Source organism: Bos mutus, chromosome X, assembly GCF_027580195.1.
Source record: "Bos mutus isolate GX-2022 chromosome X, NWIPB_WYAK_1.1, whole genome shotgun sequence".
In the NCBI taxonomy this organism is placed as follows: Eukaryota; Metazoa; Chordata; class Mammalia; order Artiodactyla; family Bovidae; genus Bos; species Bos mutus.
In genome coordinates this window covers 114,095,708-114,116,626 of record NC_091646.1, presented here as the reverse complement: position 1 = coordinate 114,116,626, position 20,919 = coordinate 114,095,708, and the positions used below count along the sequence as shown (strand labels likewise).

The 20,919-nt window shown below is 42.5% G+C and overlaps 1 protein-coding gene across 3 annotated transcripts in view; it reads left to right on the top strand.

The window, feature by feature from the left end:
* The window catches only part of OFD1 (OFD1 centriole and centriolar satellite protein), a 60,445-nt gene that overhangs the window by 36,395 nt on the left and 3,131 nt on the right, over nucleotides 1-20,919 (top strand). For all 3 annotated transcript variants that reach the window (XM_070365462.1, XM_070365461.1, XM_070365463.1), the window contains exons 14-19: nucleotides 1,790-1,920; nucleotides 2,451-2,562; nucleotides 11,442-12,044; nucleotides 12,511-12,628; nucleotides 14,048-14,148; nucleotides 19,813-19,932. In XM_070365462.1, the coding sequence (XP_070221563.1) occupies nucleotides 1,790-1,920; nucleotides 2,451-2,562; nucleotides 11,442-12,044; nucleotides 12,511-12,628; nucleotides 14,048-14,148; nucleotides 19,813-19,932 (1,185 nt within the window). The remainder of the gene's footprint in view (nucleotides 1-1,789; nucleotides 1,921-2,450; nucleotides 2,563-11,441; nucleotides 12,045-12,510; nucleotides 12,629-14,047; nucleotides 14,149-19,812; nucleotides 19,933-20,919) is intronic.

The following is a 20,919-nucleotide window of genomic DNA, read 5'->3' as shown; positions in this document are numbered from 1 at the left end:
TTTTCTCCAGATATGTGCCTAGCAGTGGGATTGCTAGATCACATGGTAGTTCTGTTTTTATTTTTTTGAGAAACCTCCAGACTGTTCTCCATAGTGGTTGTACCAGTTTACATTTCCACCATCAGTGAAGGAGGATTCCCCTTTCTCCATGCCCTTTCCAGCATTTATTGTATATAGACTTTTTGATGAGGGACATTCTGATTGGTGTGAGGTTGTATCTTATTGTAGTTTTGATTTGCATTTCTCTAATAATTAGTCATGTTGAGCATCTTTTCATGTGCTTTTTAACCATCTGTATGTCTTTTTTGGAGAAATGTCTATTTAAATCTTTTGCCCACTTTTTGATTGGGTTATTTGAACTGCATGACCTATTTGTATATTTTGGAAATTAATCCTTTGTTGGTTACTTCATTTGTAAATGTTTTCTCCCATTCTGTTGGGTGGTCTTTTTGTTTTTTGGTTTTTTTTTTTTATGGTTTCCCTTGCTGTGCAAAAGCTTTGAAGTTTTATTAGGTCCCATTTGCTTATTTTTATTTTCATTACTCTAGGAGGTGGATCCAAAAAGATATTGCTACAACTTATATCAGTGTTCTGCCTGTGTTTTCCTCTAAGTGTTTTATACTATCTGAGCTTACCCAGTGGCTCAGTGGTAAAGAATTGCCCGTAATGCAGGAGACCTGGGTTTGATCCCTGGGTCGAGAAGATCCACTGGAGGAGGGCATGGAAATCCACTCCAGTACTCTTGCCTGGAGAATCCCTTGGACAGAGGAGCCTGGCAGGTTATAGTCCATGGGGTTGCAAAGAGTTGGACACGACTGAGCATATATGCATGGGCTTACATTTAGGCCCTTTAATCCATTTGGGGTTTATTTTTGTATATTGTGTTAGAGAATGTTCTAATTTCATTCTTTTGCATGTAGCTGTCCAGTTTTCCCAGCACCACTTGAAGAGACTGTCTTTTCAACATTGTATATTCTTGCCTTCTTTGTCATAGATTAATTGACCATAGGTGCGTGGGTTTATTTCTGGGCTTTCTGTTCTGTCCCATTGATCTATATTTCTGATTTTGTGCCAGTACCATATTGTCTTGATTACTGTAGCTTTGTAGTATAGTTTAAAGTCAGGGACCGTGATTCCTCCAGCTTCATTCTTCTTTCTCAAGATTGCTTTGGCTGTTCGAGGTCTTTTGTGTCTCTATACAAATAGTGAAATTGCTTGTCCTAATTCTGTGAAAAATGCCATTGGTAATTTGATAGGGTTTGCACTGTATCTGTAGATTGCCTTGGGTTGTTGTTCAGTCGCTCAGTCATGTCTAACTGTTTGTGACCCCATGGACTGCAGCATGCCAGGCTCCTCTGTCCTTCACCATCACCCAGAGCTTGCTCAAACTCATGTCCATCGAGCTGGTGATGCTATCCAACCATCTCATTCTCTGTCATCACCTTCTCCTCCTGCCTTCAATCTTCCCCAGCATTGGGGTGTTTTCTAATGAGTCGACTCTTCGCATCAGGTGGCAAAGTACTGGAGCTTCAGCTTCAGCATCAGTTTTTCCAATGAATAGTCAGGATTGAGAAGGACTCAAGAATAGTAAAATTTGCATTTATGTGCATTAAATTGTTTTCAAATTCCTGTGGCAGAATTGCTCGTTGTCCATTTGATGGAGCTGTTAGAAAATTGTGTGCATGCCCTAAAAGGAAGAACAATTTGAAACTTCTCTAGCTGCTTTTAAAAGTAAAGCTCAATGAGAAAACTTCAGGTTGATAACAATCACTATCTGTTACTTTCCTAGGCATAGCTCAGCCGTCTCCCGAACTGCTGATTTTTCAGAAAGAATTAAAGAAAGCAGAAAATGCTATTGCATTTGAGCATAAGGAGTTCGAAACCCACAAGCAAGCTCTACAAAAACAGCTTCAAAGCGAGGTGAGTATTGCTCCTTGTGCAGCCAGGGGTCGGGCCAGTCTGCTGCATAGATATGTGAACTTGGCACACACCACACTGGTGTAAATGGGGTTTACTTCAACATCAGAGCTCCCCCAAGGCGCTAAAGTATGTGCTTTCTCATCTGAGAGAACTCTCCAGTGATCATGTGACTTTATATTCATAATTGTCACAAAATCCAGAGGCAAGCAAACTCACTTAGATGCACAATTTTTCAAGTCCTGGTGGTGCCCACAGTGGCAGTGTCTTGATTCTCACCCTGTGACTTGGAAATACTACTGCCATCTCTCTTGTGTCTACCCTGGAGTAGCTGCTCTAACTTGCATGTGACAAGAGGTGGAAACTTGTTTTATCTTTCGTCATCTTGTAGGGACCCTGTGCGTTAAGGGTGTAACGCTGCTCAGAATTGGCAAAAGGGCAAAAGAGAATAAGCCTAATGAGAGAATAGCTCCCTTTGAAGTGAGCTGTGATTTCTTTTATGTTCATTTCTTTTCTTCTCTAATTCTCTGCAGATTGAGCGCTCTGCCCAGCTGAAGGCCCAGGTATTAGAATATGATGCTTCTGTCAAGAGGTTAACTACACAGGTTTCAATTTTAAAATTGCAACTAAAACAAACTCAGACAGGTTAGAGACATTTTTAACCTTTATGTGTGTGTGTGTGTGTGTGTGTGTGTGTGTGTGTAAAACTTCTGACATTTGTGAAAATGTAATTGTTACTCATTGAATTCTTAGTAATTCTCATAGTAGGGGAAAGCTTCCCAGGTGGCTCAGTGGTAAAGAACCCTCCTGCCAATGCAGAAGACGTGGGAAATATGTGTTTGATCCTTGGGTGGGGAAGATCCCCTGGAGAAGGGAATGGCAACCCAATCCAGTATCCTTGCCTCGAGAATCCCATGGACAGAGGGCCCTGGCGGCCTATAGTCCATGGGGCCACAGAGTTGGACACAGCTGAGCACACACAGCACCTCGTAGGGAAAAGTCATAGAGAAATGTGCCATCTCAGAAGTCACGCTCCCTGTCCATTTCAGGGATACCAACCAGGTATCCAACCAAACAAGTCAGCCAGCGTGACTTGTTTTCACAGGTGCCCCATGCTTGGGGGAACCTCATACCACAGATAGGTGTGATAGTGACACAGAAGCCCCCAAATTCATCCTGGACCTAGGCTTTCCTTTTTTATTTGCTGTCTGGTGGCTCAGACAGCAAAGAATCCGCCTGCAGTGCAGGAGACCTGGGTTTGATCCCTGGGTTAGGAAAATCCCCTGGAGAAGGGAATGGCAACCCACTCCAGTGTTCTTGCCTGGGAAATCCCATGGACGGAGGAGCCTGGCAGGCTACAGTCCATGGGGTTGCAAAGAGTCAGACATGACTGAGCGACTGACACTCACACATCCTGATAATAAGATCAATCAACTCTTGAGTGGTTTTATATATTCCCTGACAGAGGTTTATGTGAGTGGGAGAGGCAGCGTGGCCTGGCTGAAAGAGCACTGCTGCTGAAATCAGAAAACTGGTTTTGTACCCCAGTTTTGCAGTTAAGTTGTTTGGTTTTGGGTACATTTCTTTTAACTTCCTTGGGCCTCGAGTCCCCTCTTTGTAATGAGGATAATACCTTCTGTGCAGTGGAGGATGAAGGGGATATGTGGTTGGCTCCAGTGCAGTGCCTGGGGCACATAAAACACTTGGGGAAATGGCCACTGCTGTCATTTTATTACTGTGTCTTCCTGTGGATGCATGACATCTGCCCCTCCTTCTTACCAAGTGCCAATTTTGACGCTTTCTTGAGCTGCTTTCAAGCCCAGCAGAAGTTCATGAGACTTCGTGATTCTGAGCCATCCTCAGTTCCTATTTGCACTTCTTCCCCCTCGGGCCCTCGGCCCCTTCTCCCCACCCTACTTTTATTTCCGTCTCTTCACTCATCTCTACTCTTTCCTGTTGCTCATTTTCTTGCCACAACTCTGCATTTGCCAAACTTCACACTGCTGAAACTATCCTGAGCTCAGATCATTAGAAATAGTTCAGTGAGGATGGAAGCTTCACGAGCACGGGCCTGCCAAGCATCTGTCCCTGGCACCATCAAGGTGGCCTTGCAGGAGAGGAGCGGTCACGTGGTGGCTTTGCATTAGGCCAGCCCAGTGACTTGGTGCTTTGCAATTGGGTGATTCAGCTATAGTCTCCTGTCCATGACGTGGGAGCAGTGAGAGTTTTGGGCCCACGGTGGCGCCCTGACCACATGCCCTTCCCCTCTCTGAGATTCAGGCTGTACGCAGTAGATTTTGCTGCAGCCCTGGGAGTTTGGAGGTGGCATCCTGTAATGAGACACATTCATTATTTTGAAGTCAAGTGTGTGAATGTTCCTGCTGATTAAATAAAGATTATAAATGGGCTTAAATCAGATCAGGTCAGGTTTTTCAACCACATGAGTTCAAGTCTGGTTAGGCTTTGTCCCCGAATACATTGTGAATGCCTTTTCAGTTCTCAGAGCTTTATGGATTTCAAGGTCGTGCATAATGGATTGTGAAGTAATAGTATGCATTACAAAAGAAGGCATATGAAGCAATAGTTGGTACATATAAGCTCTCAAACGTTAATAATTAGTGTTTTGACTGTGGTTTTACAGACTTTTTTTTAAGTATAGTTGATTTACCCTATTGTGTTGATTTCTGCTGTGAAAGTGAAAGTGTTAGTCACGGTTGTGTTCGACTCTTGTGCGACCCCAAGGACTGTAGCTCACCAGGCTCCTCCATCCATGGGATTCTCCAGGTAAGAGTACTGGAGTAGGTTGCCATTCCCTTCTCCAGGGGAGCTTCCCCACCCAGGGATCGAACCCAGGTCACCTGCATTGCAGGCAGATTCTTTACCCTCTGAGCTACCAGGCATAACTTTGGTTTTACAAACTACTTTTTTTTTATTGAAGTATAGTTGATTTACTCTATTGTGTTGATTCAGCTGTACAGCAAAATGATTCACTTGTGCGCGTGCACGCGCACACACACACACACACACACATATATAAATTGCTTTTGGTACTGTTTTCCATTACAGTTTATCACAGGATACTGAATATAGTTCTCTGTGCTCTACGGTAGAACTTTGTTGTTTACCCCTTCCATACATAGTAGCTTATATCCGCTAACCCCAGCCTCCCACTCCATCCCTCCCCCAACGCCCTCCCCCTTGGCAACCATAAGTCTGTTCTCAATGTCTAAGAGTCTGTTTCTGTTTCATAGATGTGCTCATTTGTGTCATATGTTAGATTCCACATAGAAGCGATACCACATGGTATTTGTTTTTCTCTTTCTGACTCACTGCACCTAGTATGGTATTCTCTAGTTGCATCCCTGTTGCTGCAAATGGCATTATTTTGTTCTTTTTTATGACTGGGTAATATTCCTCTGTGTGTGTGTGTGTGTGTGTGTGTGTGTGTGTGTGTGTGTACACACCACATCTTTATCCACTCATCTGTTGATGAAGGTTTAGGTTGTTTCCATGTCTCGGCTATTGTGAATAGTGCTGCTGTCAACATACAGGTGCATATGTCTTTTTGGATTAGAGTTTTGTCTGTATATACGCCCAGGAGTGGAATCACTAGATCATATGGTAATTTATTTTTACTTTTCTGAGGAACCTCCATACTCTTTCCCATTTTTCAATTGAGTTGTTTGTTTGTTTTGCCATTGAGTGTATGTATTTTGGAAATTAAGCCCTCGTTAGTAGCATTGTTAGCAATATTTTGTCCCATTGTATAGGTTGTCTTTTTGTTTTGTTTATGGTTTCTTTTGCTGTGCAAAGGCTTGTACATTTGATTAGGTCTCATTTGTTTATTTTTGTTTTTATTTCTATTGCCTTGGGAGACTGACCTAAGAAAAAATTGCTGTGATTTATGTCAGAGAATATTTTCCTATGATCTCTTCTAGGAATTTTATAGTATCATGTTTTATGTTTAAGTCTTTAAGCTATTTGGAGTTTATTTTTGTGTATGGTGAGAGGGTGTGTTCTGATTTTGTTGATTTACATGCAGCTCTTCAGCTTTCCCAGCACCACTTGTTGAACAGACTGTGTTTTTCCCATTGTATATTATTGCCTCCTTTGTTGAAGATTAATTGACTGTAGATGTGTGGGTTTATTTATGGGCTCTCTATTCTATTCCATTAATGCATATGTCTGTTTTTGTGTCAGTACGATGATGTTTTAATTACAGTAGCTTTGTAGTATTGTCTGAAGTCTGGAAGGGTTATGCCTTCTGGCTTGTTTTTTTTTTTTTTTTCCCCTCAGGATTACTTTGGCAATTCTGGGTCTTTTATGGTTCCATATAAATTTTAGGATTGATTATTCTAGTTCTTTGAAGAAATATAATGGGTAATTTGATAGAGATCACATTAAATCTATAGATTTCTTTGGGTAGTATTGCCATTTTAACAGTATTGTTCCAGTCCAAGAGCATGGGATATCTTTCCATTTCTTTGAATCCTCTTTAATTTCCTTTATTAATATTTGATGGGCTTCCCTAGTAACTCAGCTGGTAAAGATTCCACCTGTAGTGCAGGAGACACCAGTTCAATTCCTGGGTCTGGAAGATCCACTGGAGAAGGGATAGGCTACCCACTCCTGTATCTTGGGTGTTTCTGGTGGCTCAGCTGGTAAAGAATCCTATTTTATAGTTCTCAATGTATAAATCTTTCACCTCGGTCAAGTTTATTTTTCATTTTTTTGGAGGGGGAAGTAATTTTAAAAGGTACTGTTTTTTTACATTCCCTTTCTAATATTTCATTGTTAGTGTAAAGAAATGCAACTGGTTTCTGAAGGTTAATCTTGTATCCTGCTACTTTGCTGAATTCATTTATTAGAAATAGTAGTTTTTGTGTACAGTCCTTAGGATTTTCTGTATGTGTAGTTTCATGTCATCTGCATATAGTGGCAATTTTACCTCTTCCCTTCCAATTTGGATACCTATTATTTTTCTTGTCTAATTGTTGTGGCTAGAGCTTTCAGTACTGTATTGAATAGAAGAGGTTAGAGTGGGCATCCTTGTCTTGTTCTAAATTTTACTAGAAAGGCTTTTGGCTTTTCACCATTGAGTATGACGTTGGCTGTGGGTTTTTCATAAATGGTTTATTGTGTTCAGACATGTTCCCTCTATACCCACCTTAGTAAGAGTTTTGTCTTGACTGGATGTTGAGTTTTCTCAAATGGTTTTTCTGTATCTATTGAGATGATCGTGTGGTTTTTGTCTTTTGTTTATGTGGTGTTTCACATTGATTTGTGTACGTTGAACCATTCTTGTGAGCTTGGGATGAATTTCATGTGGGTTGTGTATATGATCTTTTGTATGTATTGTTGGATTCAATTTGCTAATAGTTTGCTGAGGAATTTTTCATCTATATTCATCAAAGATACTGATCTGTAATTTTCTTTTTTGGTGGTGTCTTTGGTTTTGGTATCAGAGTGACAGTGGTTTCATAGAAGATCTTTGTGAGTGTTCCTACCTCCTCAAGTTTTTGTAAGAGTTTAAGAAGGATCTGTATAAGTTCTTCTTTGTATATTTGGAAGAATTCACCTGTGAAGACATCTGGTCTTGTACTTTGTCTGTATGGATTTTTTTGTTTGTTTGTTTTAATTACAGATTCTCTTTCACTTCTAGTGATCAGTCTGTTCAAATTATTTCTTCTTGATTCAGTTTTGGTGAGCTCTATATTTCTACAGAGTTGTCCATTTCTTCTAAGTTGTCAAATTTATTGGCATATAATTGTTCTTAGTATTCCCTTAGTTTTTTTTTTTTTTTTTTGTATTTCTGTGGTATTGGCTGTTGTATCTCTTTTTTAATTTCTTATTTTGTTTATTTGGGTTCTTTCTCTTTTCTTGGTGAGCCTGGCCAGAGGTTTATCAGTTTTATTTACTCTTTCAAAGACCCAGCTCTTGGTTTTATTGACTTTTTCCATTTTTTAATTGCTACTTTATTTTCTATCTTTATTCCTTCTTTCTGCTGACTTTAGGTTTTGTTTGTTCTTTTTCTGATTCTTTTAGGTGGTATGTTACATTGTTTATTTGAGATTTTTCTTGTTTTTTTTTTTTTTTGAGGAAGGCCTGTATTACTGTGAACTTCTAAGAACTGCTTTTGCTATGTCCCTTAGATTTTGTATGGTTCTGTTTTCACTGTCATTTGTTTTAAGGTATTTTTAAATTTCCACTTTGGTTTCCTCGTTGATCCATTGGTTTTCCAGTAGCATATTGTTTAGTCTTTCCCCATTTCTTTTTCTGTGGTTAATTTCTAGTTTCATGCGTTTATAGTCAGAAAAGATGTGTGATAATTTCTGTACCATCAGATATGTTGAGGCTTGTTTGTGCTCCAGCATGTGGTCAGTTGTAGAGACTGTTCCATGCACAGTTGAAAGGAATGTGTATTGGTTTTTTGTTCTTGGATATAATGCCATGAAAATACCAATTAGGTCTAACTGCTCTGTTGTACCATTTAGGATCTCTGTTGTTTTATTATTATTTTGCATAGAAGATCTGTCCATTGATGGGAGTGGGGTGTTAAAGTCTCCTACCATTATCATATTCTTGTGAATTTATCTCTTTATATCTGTTTGTGTTTGTTTTATGTGTTTGGGTGCTTCTATGTTAGGCACATATATTTTAGGTTAACACATGTAAAATCTTCTTCTTGTATTGATCCTTTTATCATTATAAAGTGTCCTTCATTATCTTTTTTTATGACCTTTGTGTTAAAGTCTATTTTGTCTGATTAAAGTATTGTGATCCCTGCTTTCTTTTCATTTCTCTTTGGTTAAAATATCTTTTTATATCTCCTTACTTTCAGTCTGTGTCCTTTGCCCTAAGCTCTTGTTTTTTTTAATCCCGTCAATCACTGGGTCTTTTGATTGGTGCATTCAGTCCATTTACATTTAAAGTGATTACTGTTAGATATACATTTATTGCCATTTTAAGGCTTGTTTTCCCATTGATTTTATATTTGTCCATTTCTTTTTGTTTTCCTTTGTGTGGTTTGATGATTTTCTTTTGTGTTATACTTATGTTTTCTTCTTTTTGGTTTTTGTGAATCTGTTGTATGTTTTTGATTTGTAGTTACCCTGTTTTTCAAGTATGTTAACTCCATCCTTTATCTACTTGCCTTAGACTGGTAGCCATATAGGCTCTAAAATATTCTAGGAAGTGGGGGAAAAAAATCTGTTTTCTTACTCTCTTTCTCTTGCTGTCTTTAGAATCCTCTCTTTAACTTTTGCCATTTTTTAACTAGAATATGCCTTGGTGTAGGTCTCTTTGAGTTTACCTTATGTGGAACCCTGTCTGCTTCCTGCACCAGATATCTGTTTACATCTTCAGGTTTGGGAAGTTTTCAGCCGTGATTTCTTCAAATACATTTTTGATCTTTTCTCTTTCTTCCTCTTCTGGAATCCCTATTATGTATAGCTTGGCGTGCTTTTTATTGTCCCATAGGTCTCTAGATCAATTGGTAAAGAATCTGCCTGCAGTGCAGGAGACCCCAGTTCGATTCCTGGGTTGGGAAGATCCACTGGAGAAGGGATAGGCTACCCACTCCAGCATTCTTGGGCTTCCCTTGTGGCTCAGCTGGTAAAGAATCTGCCCACAATGTGGGAGACTTGGGTTTGATCTCTGGGTTGGGAAGATCCACTGGAGAAGATAAAGGCTCCCCTCTCCAGTATTCTGGCCCGGAGAATTCCATGAACTGTATAGTCCATGGGGTCACCAAGAGTTGGACATGACTGACTACTTTCAGGTCTTTTGTTTAGGTTTCTTTTTTTTTTTTTTTTTTTTCATTTGGCTTTCTCTCTGCTGTCCTGAATGGGTGATTTACATTATTCTGTCTTCTGGGTCACTTATTCATTCTTTGGTGTTACTGGTTTTGTTTTGTTTTGGCCATGCCACATGACTTGCAGGATCTTAGTACCCTGACCAGGGATTGAACCCACACCCTCAGCAGTGAAAGTGTGGAGTCCTAACCACCGTACCACCAGGGAATTGCTTGTTTTTCTACATAATTCATTGCCTTTAGTTCAGTTTTCATCTCAGCAATGAGTTTTGTAATTCTCTTGCTTCCTCTTTATCGTTTCTAGTCCCTTTTTTACAGTACTCTGCATTTTTACTGACACTTTTTCTTACTCCCTTTAATATTTTCATTATCTTTTTTGAAATCAGTGTCTGTTAAACTGAAGAGGTCTGTTTCATTGTTTGTTCTTTCAAGGGAATTATCTTGGTCTTTTAACTGGGAGTGGTTCCTTTGCTTCATTTTACTTAATTTTCTCTCTCAAACTTACAGAAGAGAAATATATCTGTTGTGGTCTTGGGGGACTATTTATATGCGGAAGCATCACTGTGTAGCTTCTGTGGGTTTAGTGTTTGTTTGGCATGAGGGCTGTTTTTTGATATGGATGCCTGTGACCTCTTTGCTCAGCGTGTGCTGGCCATGGTCATTATCCCCTTATAATCAGGGTGTGCAGGTACAGTGGCTGGTGCCCAGTCCTGAGGTTCTCAGCATTGGTGGAGGATCTCACACACTCCCAGAGCATGCGATGGGATCATTGACGGCTTGAGACCACTGCTGGAGCCCAGAAGGGCGGCAGTGGTGGCCATTCAAGACTGCTTCTGTAGCCTGAGGTGTGGGGAGTAAGTCACAGCAGAGGCTCAGAACCGATCCTGAAGCCTGTGGCATGCAGGTGGTGGTTGCTGCAGCTCGTGACCCCTCTTGAAGCTCCTGTAAGCCGTGTCATGCCACCTGAAAGTGTGAACAGCGGAAGAGGCTGCAGTAGTGCGTCCCACCACTCCCCTCACACACCCCAACCATCAATAACACCTGGCCTCTAAGGTGGCCCAAGCTTCTTCCATGTATACCCTCAGGAGCGACTGCTCCAGACTCCAGCCCCTTCAGGCTGTTTCCATACAGCCCACCCTAGCCCTCTCCCTGGGTCTGATTTCTGAAGCGTGAGCTTCAGCACCCAGCTCCTGCCTGCATGGGAGGACACATGTCTCGGGCTGGGGAGTATAGGGCAGTGGTGCTGACCTTTTGTGCAGGTCTCTCCGTCCCAGCTGCTGCACTCCAGAGGCTGCGTTCTTCTCCAGAGGCTCTGGAGCTCACCTCCATCTTGGCTGATCTCATGGGGTGCAGGAACCTTGCCTCTTTTATAGCACCCTCCTGAGGATACAGATCCTGTCCCAACTTCTTCCTTGCTTTTTTTTCCCTTTTGTCCTTCCTGGTTCCATGGAGATTTTCTTGCCCTTTCAGAGGTCTGAGATCTTCTGCCAGTGTTCAGTAGATATTCTGTGCAAATCACTCTACATGTAGATGTATTGTTGATGTATTGTGGGCAGAGATGAGCTTCACATCTTACTACTCCACCATCTTGATCACACGCCACAGACTGTTTAATGTGCTAGTTGATTTTTCAACAAAAAATTGCTGAAACGTTTCAGTTTGGTTCTCCACCTCTTCCCTTCCTGTCTCACACTCTGTTTGTGACCTGCAGCACTAGAGAACGAAGTGTACCACAACCCGAGCCACTCTCTGCTGAATCGCTCCATCAGCGGGTTAATGAGCACCAGGGTGGGACCTCGTGATGGCGACATCAGTGGGGATTTCTTGAAAAATCCTCTGAGACAAGAGGAGGCGACAGCAGGCCCAGTTACACCGCGGATCCCCAGATACCCAAATGCCAGCGCAGAGGGAAGTTCCCCTGATTCTGACCTCGAGTTTGTAGCCAGTACTAAGGTGAGGGTGAGAGAGCTGGAGCAAGAAGCAGAGTGCCTGGAAAAAGCTTTCCAGAACTACCATCAAAGGGTCAGTCAGTGCCCTACCAAGAGCCACTTGGCAGCCAGGAGCCCACCCTTGCTGTGTCTGCCGGGGACTCTCAAGAACATCACTGCAGCTGTTCCCGAGAGGTGTGTTTTTATGGATGCCAGAGTCACCTCTCAGCAGCCTCCAGTAAGCACGCGCGGAGGGGATGACAGCGAGGTGTCCGAGGTGCCCAGCAGCATGGCCTCAAGGTCACACAAGAGCACAGCCTCCAGGCGACTCTCCTCCACGCCACTCCCCAAACCGAGAAGCCTCGATAGTGAAACATACCTGGAAGGTGAGCTATGGACACAGGCCTGTGGATGCTCTGGTTGGGGGTCAGTTGCTCCTCATCCCCCATCTCCTCTGGGTAACAGTGCAGCTGGAGGCTGATAAACTGGGAGTCATGGGAGCCTCTGAACTGTGGGCTCCTAGGCAACCCTGACTCCCCCACCCCAGGTTACAGGTGGTGTGCAGGCCGTAGGATGGAGGGTCAAGTGCCAGCATTTTGCTTGGCACGTGGAGGTTTTTAGAGTGACTGTGGCTTTTCTTTGGCTGCTGGTTAGTTTCATGTGTTCTCCTGTTATCACTGAAGTTTCATTTTCACGCCTGAATTGTTAGTTTTGTGGATAATTTTCACATACCCCACTGCTTGCAAAGATGATCGAATGCATTTTCAAAGTGGTAGAAGTCTCTAGAAGCTGCACTGCCATCTTCTCCATGCAGTTTGTAACGTGCTTTTCCTGGTTGCTCCTGCCCCGTAGGTCTGGGCCGGTCCACTGTCACCACCACCTGTCCTGACAGAAAGCCACAGCCTTCGCCTGCAGAGTCCAGGCACATTTCGGTGCACTCGCTCTCCAGCCCTCTGGAGCAGAAAACCAGGTAAGTACCTCGTTCTCTGCCTGGCCTCTGCTGAGGCTGGTTAGCTTCCTGTGGTCTCAGCCAGGACTGGCTCCATTTTTTTAGGTGATGTTAAAGACCACGTGGCAGGATAGAATTTGCAGTCAGATTATAAGATGCATGATCTCTGAGAATCATTTGAATTATTGCCTGGAGGAAAAAAAGATTCTACTTGTTTGCTAAACTTGATGTATAGTGTATGCGTAGAAGTCGCTCAGTCATGTCTGACTCTTTGTGACCCCATGGATTATACAGTCCACGGAATTCTCCAGGCCAGAATACTGGAGAGGGTAGCCTTTCCCTTCTCCAGGGGATCTTCCCAACCCAGGGATCAAACCCAGGTCTCCCACATTGCAGGCAGATTTCTTTACCAGCTGAGCCACAAGGGAAGCCCAAGAACGCTGGAGTGGGTAGCCTATCCCTTCTCCAGTGGATCTTCCTGACCCAGGAATCGAACCGGGGTCTCCTGCATTGCAGGCAGATTCTTTACCAAGTGAGCTACCAGGGAAGACCTATAGTATATGTACTTGGGTATTAATAAGCATCTTCATAGTTCTGTGAATAGACTTGGTTTATAAAGATAAAACACATAAAAAATTTGCAAATGCAAACCAATTCACTGTAAACGTTAAATAGTTTTATACATCATTAAAAAGTCACTTACAAATATTTAGGCATTTAAATGTAAACAAATAAGGTTCCACAGTGTCAATCACTGAAACAAATTCAAAAGTGGTAGTTAGTCCTAGGATACCTGGGCTGAAGCAGCATGGGGTGGGTGTGTCGAGAAGCTTGGGGGCGGGGGTGGGCAGCAGGCTGAGATTCAAGTCAAGGGTAGGCCTTCTACCTGTGCCTAGTCCCCACGGTAGGAGATTCTGACTCCTCTCTCGGCTCAGGCCTGGGCGTCTGTGTGTTGATGCTCATCTACTGTACAAAGGTGAGAACTACCACAGGTGCTTGTCTGGTCCTAAAGTAGGTAATGTTTTCTCGTATCAGTCTTTCTGTGTTAAAGCCAAGAAGAGAGGCAGGACACATCTTCAGCTGGCTCATGCTAATGGTGTAAAGAACTTTTTGAAAAAATTTTCAAGTTCTTTAAATAAAAATTCCTCCTTGGAACAGCTTTGAGAGTGCCAGGATATTCTTTCTTAACAATGGTAGTACCCAACTCATGGCATGAGGCAGTGTGGAAGAGTGACTGAGTTAATGCGTATTAATGGTTTGGAATGATGTCTGGTGCATGGAGAGCACCCAGTGCAGAGTAGCTCCTATTCACTATGTGTCCATGAAAAATTAATTTTCTGAACTATTTTCTCAAATCCCAAAAGGCTTTTCATCACCCTCTGCTCTTATGTCTTATATTATTAAAGTTTCACATTCTTGAATTTTATTCTTCCCATCCAGTCTTTATCAAAGACATACAGAACTTCAAGACAAAAGTGAATTTTCAAATCCGGACAAGCTAGTTTTTAAGGATAACGAGGGATTTGAACCATCTTTTGAATGTAAGTTTAAATGTTAATACTTGCTTTTATATGTAGAACTTGTTTCAAAATGTAAAATGTTTTGGCAAAACATACTGATTGTTACAAAATGCAAAACAGTTACAAAGTAACACATTTTTATTTTCTGATAAAATCAGTGATACAGATATAGTGCCATGTTTTTGTATCATGAAGATTTTTAGGTTCTCAGTTCCATTTTTAAAAAATTTCAGGGTAACTAAATTGCAAAGTTAGGGAGAGACTGAGGGCAGGAAGAGAAGTGTGCAACAGAGGATGAGATGGTTGGATGGACATGAGTTGAGCACACTCCAGGAGTTAGTGAAGGACAGGGAAGCCTGGTGTGCTGCAGTCCATGGGGTCACAGAGTCGGACATGACTTAGGGATTGAACAACAACAATTGCAAATCAGAGCTAAGCCTGTCAGTTCAGTCGCTCAGTTGTGTGCAACTCTTTGTGACCCCATGGACTGCAGCATGCCAGGCTTCCCTGTCCATCACCAAGTTCTGGAGCTTGCTCAAACTTTTGTCCATCAAGTCATTGATGCCATCCAACCATCTCATCCTCTGTTGTCCCCTTCTCCTCCTGCCTTCAATCTTTCCCAGCATCAGGGTCTTTTCAAATGAGTCATTTTTTGCATCAGGTGGCCAAAGTATTGGAGCTTCAGCTTCAGCATCAGTTCATCCAATGAATATTGGGATTGATTTCCTTTAGGATTGACTGGTTTGATCTCCTTGCAGTCCAAGGGACTCTCAAGAGTCTTCTCCAACACCACAGTTCAAAAGCATCAATTCTTCAGCACTCAGCTTTCTTTATAGTCCAACTCTCATATGTATAAGTGACTACTGGAAAAACCATAGCTTTGACTAGATGGTCCTTTGTTGGCAAAGTAATGTCTCTGCTTTTTAATATGCAGTCTAGATTGTTCATAACTTTTCTTCCAAGGATGAAGCGTCTTTTAATTTCATGGCTACAGTCACCATCTGCAGTGATTTTGCTGCTACTGCTGCTAAGTCACTTCAGTCATGTCTGACTCTGTGCGACCCCATAGACGGCAGCCCACCAGGCTCCCCCGTCCCTGGGATTCTCCAGGCAAGAACACTGGAGTGGGTTGCCACTTCCTTCTCCAATGCAGGAAAGTGAAAAGTGAAAGTGAAGTCTCTCAGTCGTTAAAGTCTGTCACTGTTTCCATAGTTTCCCCATGATTTTGCCGTGAAGTGATGGGACCAGAAGCCATGATCTTAGTTTTTTGAATCTTGAGTTTTAGCCGGCTTTTTCACTCTCCTCTTTCACTTTCATCAAGCGGCTCTTTAGTTCCTCTTTGCTTTCTGCCATAAGGGTGGTGTCATCTGCATATCTGATCAGATCAGATCAGTTGCTCAATCGTGTCCGACTCTTTGCGACCCCATGAATCGCAGCACGCCAGGCCTCCCTGTCTATCACCAACTCCCGGAGTTCACTGAGACTCACGTCCATTGAGTCAGTGATGCCATCCAGCCATCTCATCCTCTGTCGTCCTCTTCTCCTCCTGCCCCCAATCCCTCCCAGCATCAGGGTCTTTTCCAATGAGTCAACTCTTCGCATGAGGTGGCCAAAGGACTGGAGTTTCAGCTTTAGCATCAGTCCTTCCAAAGAAATCCCAGGGCTGATCTCCTTCAGAATGCACTGGTTGGATCTCCTTGCAGTCCAAGGGACTCTCAAGAGTCTTCTCCAACACCACAGTTCAAAAGCATCAATTTTTCGGCGCTCAGCCTTCTTCACAGTCCAACTCTCACATCCATACATGACCACAGGAAAAACCATAGCCTTGACTAGACGAACCTTTGTTGGCAAAGTAATGTCTCTGCTTTTGAACATGCTATCTAGGTTGGTCATAACTTTTCTTCCAAGGAGTAAGCGTCTTTTAATTTCATGGCTGCAGTCACCATCTGTAGTGATTTTGGAGCCCAGAGAAATAAAGTCTGACACTGTTTCCACTGTTTCCCCATCTATTTCCCATGAAGTGGTGGGCCCGGATGCCATGATCTTTGTTTTCTGAATGTTGAGCTTTAAGCCAACTTTTTCACTCTCCACTTTCACTTTCATCAATAGGCTTTTGAGTTCCTCTTCACTTTCTGCCATAAGGGTGGTGTCATCTGCATATCTGAGGTGATTGATATTTCTCCCAGGAATCTTGATTCCAGCTTGTGTTTCATCCAACATGGCATTTTGCATGATGTACTCTTCATATAAGTTAAATAAGCAGGGTGATGATATACAGCTTTGATATACTCTTTTCCCAATTTGGAACTGGTCCATTGTTCCATGACCAGTTCTAACTGTTGCTTCTTGACCTGCATACAGATTTCTCAGGAGGCGGGTAAGGTGGTCTGATATTCCCATCTCTTTCAGAATTTCCCACAGTTTGTTGTGATCCACACAGTCAAAGGCTTTGGCATAGTCAATAAAGGAGAAGTATATGTTTTTCTGGAATTCCCTTGCTTTTTCACTGATCCAGTGGATGTTGGCAATTTGATCTCTGGTTCCTCTGCCTTTTCTAAATCCAGCTTAAACATCTGGAAGCTCAGAGTTCACATACTGTTGAAACCTGGCTTGGAGAATTTTGAGCATTACTTTGCTAGCGTGTGAAATGAGTGCAGTTGTGCAGTAGTTTGAGCATTCTTTGGCATTGCCTTTCTTTGGTATTGCAGTGAAAACTGACCTTTTCCAGTCTTGTGGCCACTGCTGAGTTTTCCAAATTTGCTTGCATATTGAGTGTAGCACTTTAACAGCATTATCTTTTAGGATTTGAAATAGCTCAACTGGAATACCATCATCTCCACTAGCTTTGTTCAAAGTGATGCTTCTAAGGCCCACTTGACTTTGCATTCCAGGATGTCTGACTCTAGGTGAGTGATCATACCATCGTGGTTATCTGGGTCATGAAGATCATTTTTGTATAGTTCTTCTGTGTATTCTTGCCACCTTTTCTTAATATCTTCTGCTGCTGTTAGGTCCATACCATTTCTGTCCTTTATTGTTCCCATCTTTGCATTAAATTTTCCCATAGTATCTCTAATTTTCTTGAAGAGATCTCTAGTCTTTCCCATTCTATTGTTTTCTTCTATTTCTTTGCATTGATCACTGAGGAAGGCTTTCTTCTCTCTCCTTGCTCTTCTTTGGAACTCTGCATTCAAATGGATATATCTTTCCTTTTCTCCTTTGCCTTTAGCTTCTCTTCTTTTCTCAGCTATTTGTAAGGCTTCCTCAGACAACCATTTTGCATTTCTTTTTCTTGGGGATAGTCTTGATCATGGCCTCCTGTACAATATCACGAACCTCCATCCATAGTTCTTCAGGCACTCTGTCTATCAGATATAAGCCCTTGAATCTATATGTCATTTCCACTGTATAATTGTAAGGGATTTGATTTAGGTCATACCTGAATGGTCTAGTGGTTTTCCCTACTTTCTTCAATTTAAGTCTGAATTTGGCAATAAGGAGTTCGTGATCTGAGCTATAGTCAGCTCCCAGTCTTGTTTTTGCTGACTGTATAAAGCTTCTCCATCTTTGGCAGCAAAGAATATAATCAGTCTGATCTCAGTATTGACCATCTGGTGATGTCCATGTGTAGAGTCTTCTCTTGTGTTGTTTGAAGAGGGTATTGCTATGACCAGTGCGTTCTCTTGGCAAATCTCTATTAGCCTTTGCCCTGCTTCATTTTGTACTCCAAGGCCAAATTTACCTGTTATTCCAGGTATCTCTTAACTTCCTACTTTTGCATTCCAGTCCCCTATAATGAAAAGGACATCTTTTTTGGGTGTTCTAGAAGGTCTTGTATGTCTTCATAGAACCGTTTGACTTCAGCTTCTTCAGCATTACTGGTCGGGGCATAGACTTGGATTACCTTGATATTGGATGGTTTGCCTTGGAAACGAACAGATATCATTCTGTCGTTTTTGAGATTGCACCCAAGTACAGCATTTCAGACTCTTGTCGACTATGATGGCTACTCCATTTCTTCTAAGGGATTCTTGCCCACAGTAGTAAATATAATGGTCCTCTGAGTTAAATTTGCCCATTCCACTCCATTTTAGTTCACTGATTCCTAAAATGTCAGTGTTCACCCTTGCCATCTCCTGTTTGATCACTTCCAATTTACCTTGATTCATGAACCTAACATTCCAGGTTCCTATGCAATATTGTTCTTTACAACATCAGACTTTACTTCCATCACCAGTCATGTGTACAATTGGGTGTTGTTTTGCTTTGACCCTGTCACTTCATTCTTTCTAGAGTTATTTCTCCATTCTTCTCCAGTAGCATATTGGGCTCCATGACCTACTGACCTGGGCAGTTCATCTTTCAGTGTCATATCTTTTTGCCTTTTCATACTGTTCATGGGGTAAATGAAGCCTATAAATAAATCCTTATTTTGTGAAGGTTAGGATTGCCTCAGATTTAAAATAAGTAACTTCTTAAAATTTGCTTCCCCCCGCCACTTTATGGAACGTGAACATGTTTAAGTGACTTTACTTTGAATTATAATGGTTCCATCAATTGCCTCAGATTTAGAAAAACCTTCCTTAGTTACAGAATGGAGATTAAAGAGTATTAGCTTCAGAGACTAGAAATTGTTGTCCTGGCTTTGGTCCTGCCTTAGATTGTTCTACCTCGGAGCCTACTACTTCACTAAACAATAGGAATGTAGTGTCAACCAGCTCTGAGGTTCTTTCTGGCTTACCAAGTCTTTTTTTTTTTTTTTTTGGCTGTAGAAGCTTTATTCATAATAGCCAGAAACTTGAAACAACCTAGGTATCCATCAGTTGTTGTTCAGTCACTAAGTCATGTGCAAGTGTTTGTGACCCCATGAACAACCTAGCTGATCCAGGCTTCTTGCTGTACTCCCTTGGTTGTAACACACCATACTCTAGCCCCTCAGGCTGTCTCCCAGGTTCTGACCTCTGAAGGCTGAGCCTCAGCTCACAGGGTGTGGAAACCTTTCCTTTTTCACAGCTCCCTCCCATGGGTGCAGGTCCCCTCCCAATTCCTTCCTTTTTTTTTTTTTTTTCTTTCATCCTACCCAGTTACCTAGAGTTTTTCTTGCCCTTCTGTTAAGTCTGAGGTGGTCTGCCAGTGTTTAGTTGATGTTTTCGTAGTAGTGAGAATCATTCCACATGCAGATGTGTTTGTGGGAGAAGGTGAGCTCCATGACCTACTCCTCCACCATCTTGATCCCATCCCCCAGAAAGTCTTTATATTTGTGTGTTAACCTATTGTTTTGCCTTGAGAGCTTCATCCTCAAGTCTGAATGTCTAGTACTTTGAACAGGGAAATGAAAGGGCTTAGTATATTTTATGAAATCTTTGAACCAACTTCAGTAACTTTGTTAAATCACTGCAATTGAAATAGAATTCAGATGTTTTTCACCAAGCCAGATGAATTCTGCTGTCACTAGACTGATTTCCCTACTGAGTAACAAGTCAAATTTGTAAATGAATCTCCTAAGAACGCTTGGAGAAGCAGATATATTGGCGAGTGGCTCCAGTGAGCTCCTGGAACCCTGTAAGGAAAGGGCTGGCCCAGTTGCTTTGTCTGAAACTTCAGTGCTCAGCAAGCAGTTATCCCCACCCTCTCTTCTCTTGCTGCTGCTGAGGGCTAGGGGAGACTCACTCACACTTCTTATAGATGGATGGAGTGTGCCAAGGCAATTCAAGAGAGAGGGCCTCCATCATGCCGGCGACATGCCTCACGTGGATGGCGCTGCAGCCCCTGTGCCCACCAGGCCCATCTCCTTTCAGTACCCAGGTGAGTTTTCCTCTGTTCTAACTAACAAGGTATGTCAATAATAACATTTAATATTGTTTTCTTTCTATCTGTTTGCTTCCTTCATACCTTAAAAAATTAGGATGGTTAACCTGTTACATTTCAGTCTTCAAAACAGTGATGACATTGAAGGAAAAGTGGTCATTATACCCCTCCGTCCTGTCTGGCCCACTTTCTCTCCCCATCTCTTCTGCAGGCTCCCCCTTCCCTCACCAGCGTGTGGAAGTAGTTCTGGCCTTGGCCAGTGGACAGGTCCTTTTCTCTCCTTGGACCAAAGCATTGAAGCCTCGTACACATTCTTTCTCACGTAAAACCACCTACTAGTAAAACCATCCTCCCCCAAAGCTGTGCAAAGCCTCTTGTAGGCAGTGTGAAGTCACCGTACTCGGAAACAGGAGGAATTGCTGACAGAAGAAAGATTGTGAGAGGGTTGATTTTGCTGAGTCCAGCGTAAATCACTGGAAAACATCCATTCAGGATGGCTTGTTCAAGAGCTTTTTCTGTGCCAGGCACTTTCCCGGGGGCTGGGCATCCTGCAATCAGCCCCTGCTTTGTGGAGCATCTCAGAGTAGGGTGGGGGGGGTGGGTTGTGGAGGAGGGGGTGGTCAGCAAGCCATCACCAAGGAGCCCCAGTCTATTCAATAGGGATAGTGGCAGCCATCTGGAGGAGATGGTAATAGAAATAACAGAGTAAGAGAAACCAACTGAGGAGATAGGTGTTCTGCCTCTGAGAGGTACTAGATAGTATAATAAGGTCTTCTAAAATGAGTATTCAAAAGTGTGGCTGCACCATTCAGGAGTGACCCACCTCCCCCAGGAACAAGCAGAGGATTGCCTTTCTGCCCATGGAAGTGAGTACTGGCTGCCTCTGGTAGTCAGGTTCACGGCCAGGATCAAGGACCAGACAAGCCTGTATTGTCTTCCGTGGGTGATATGGAACCAGGGCCCAGCACAGAGATTCAGAGTACT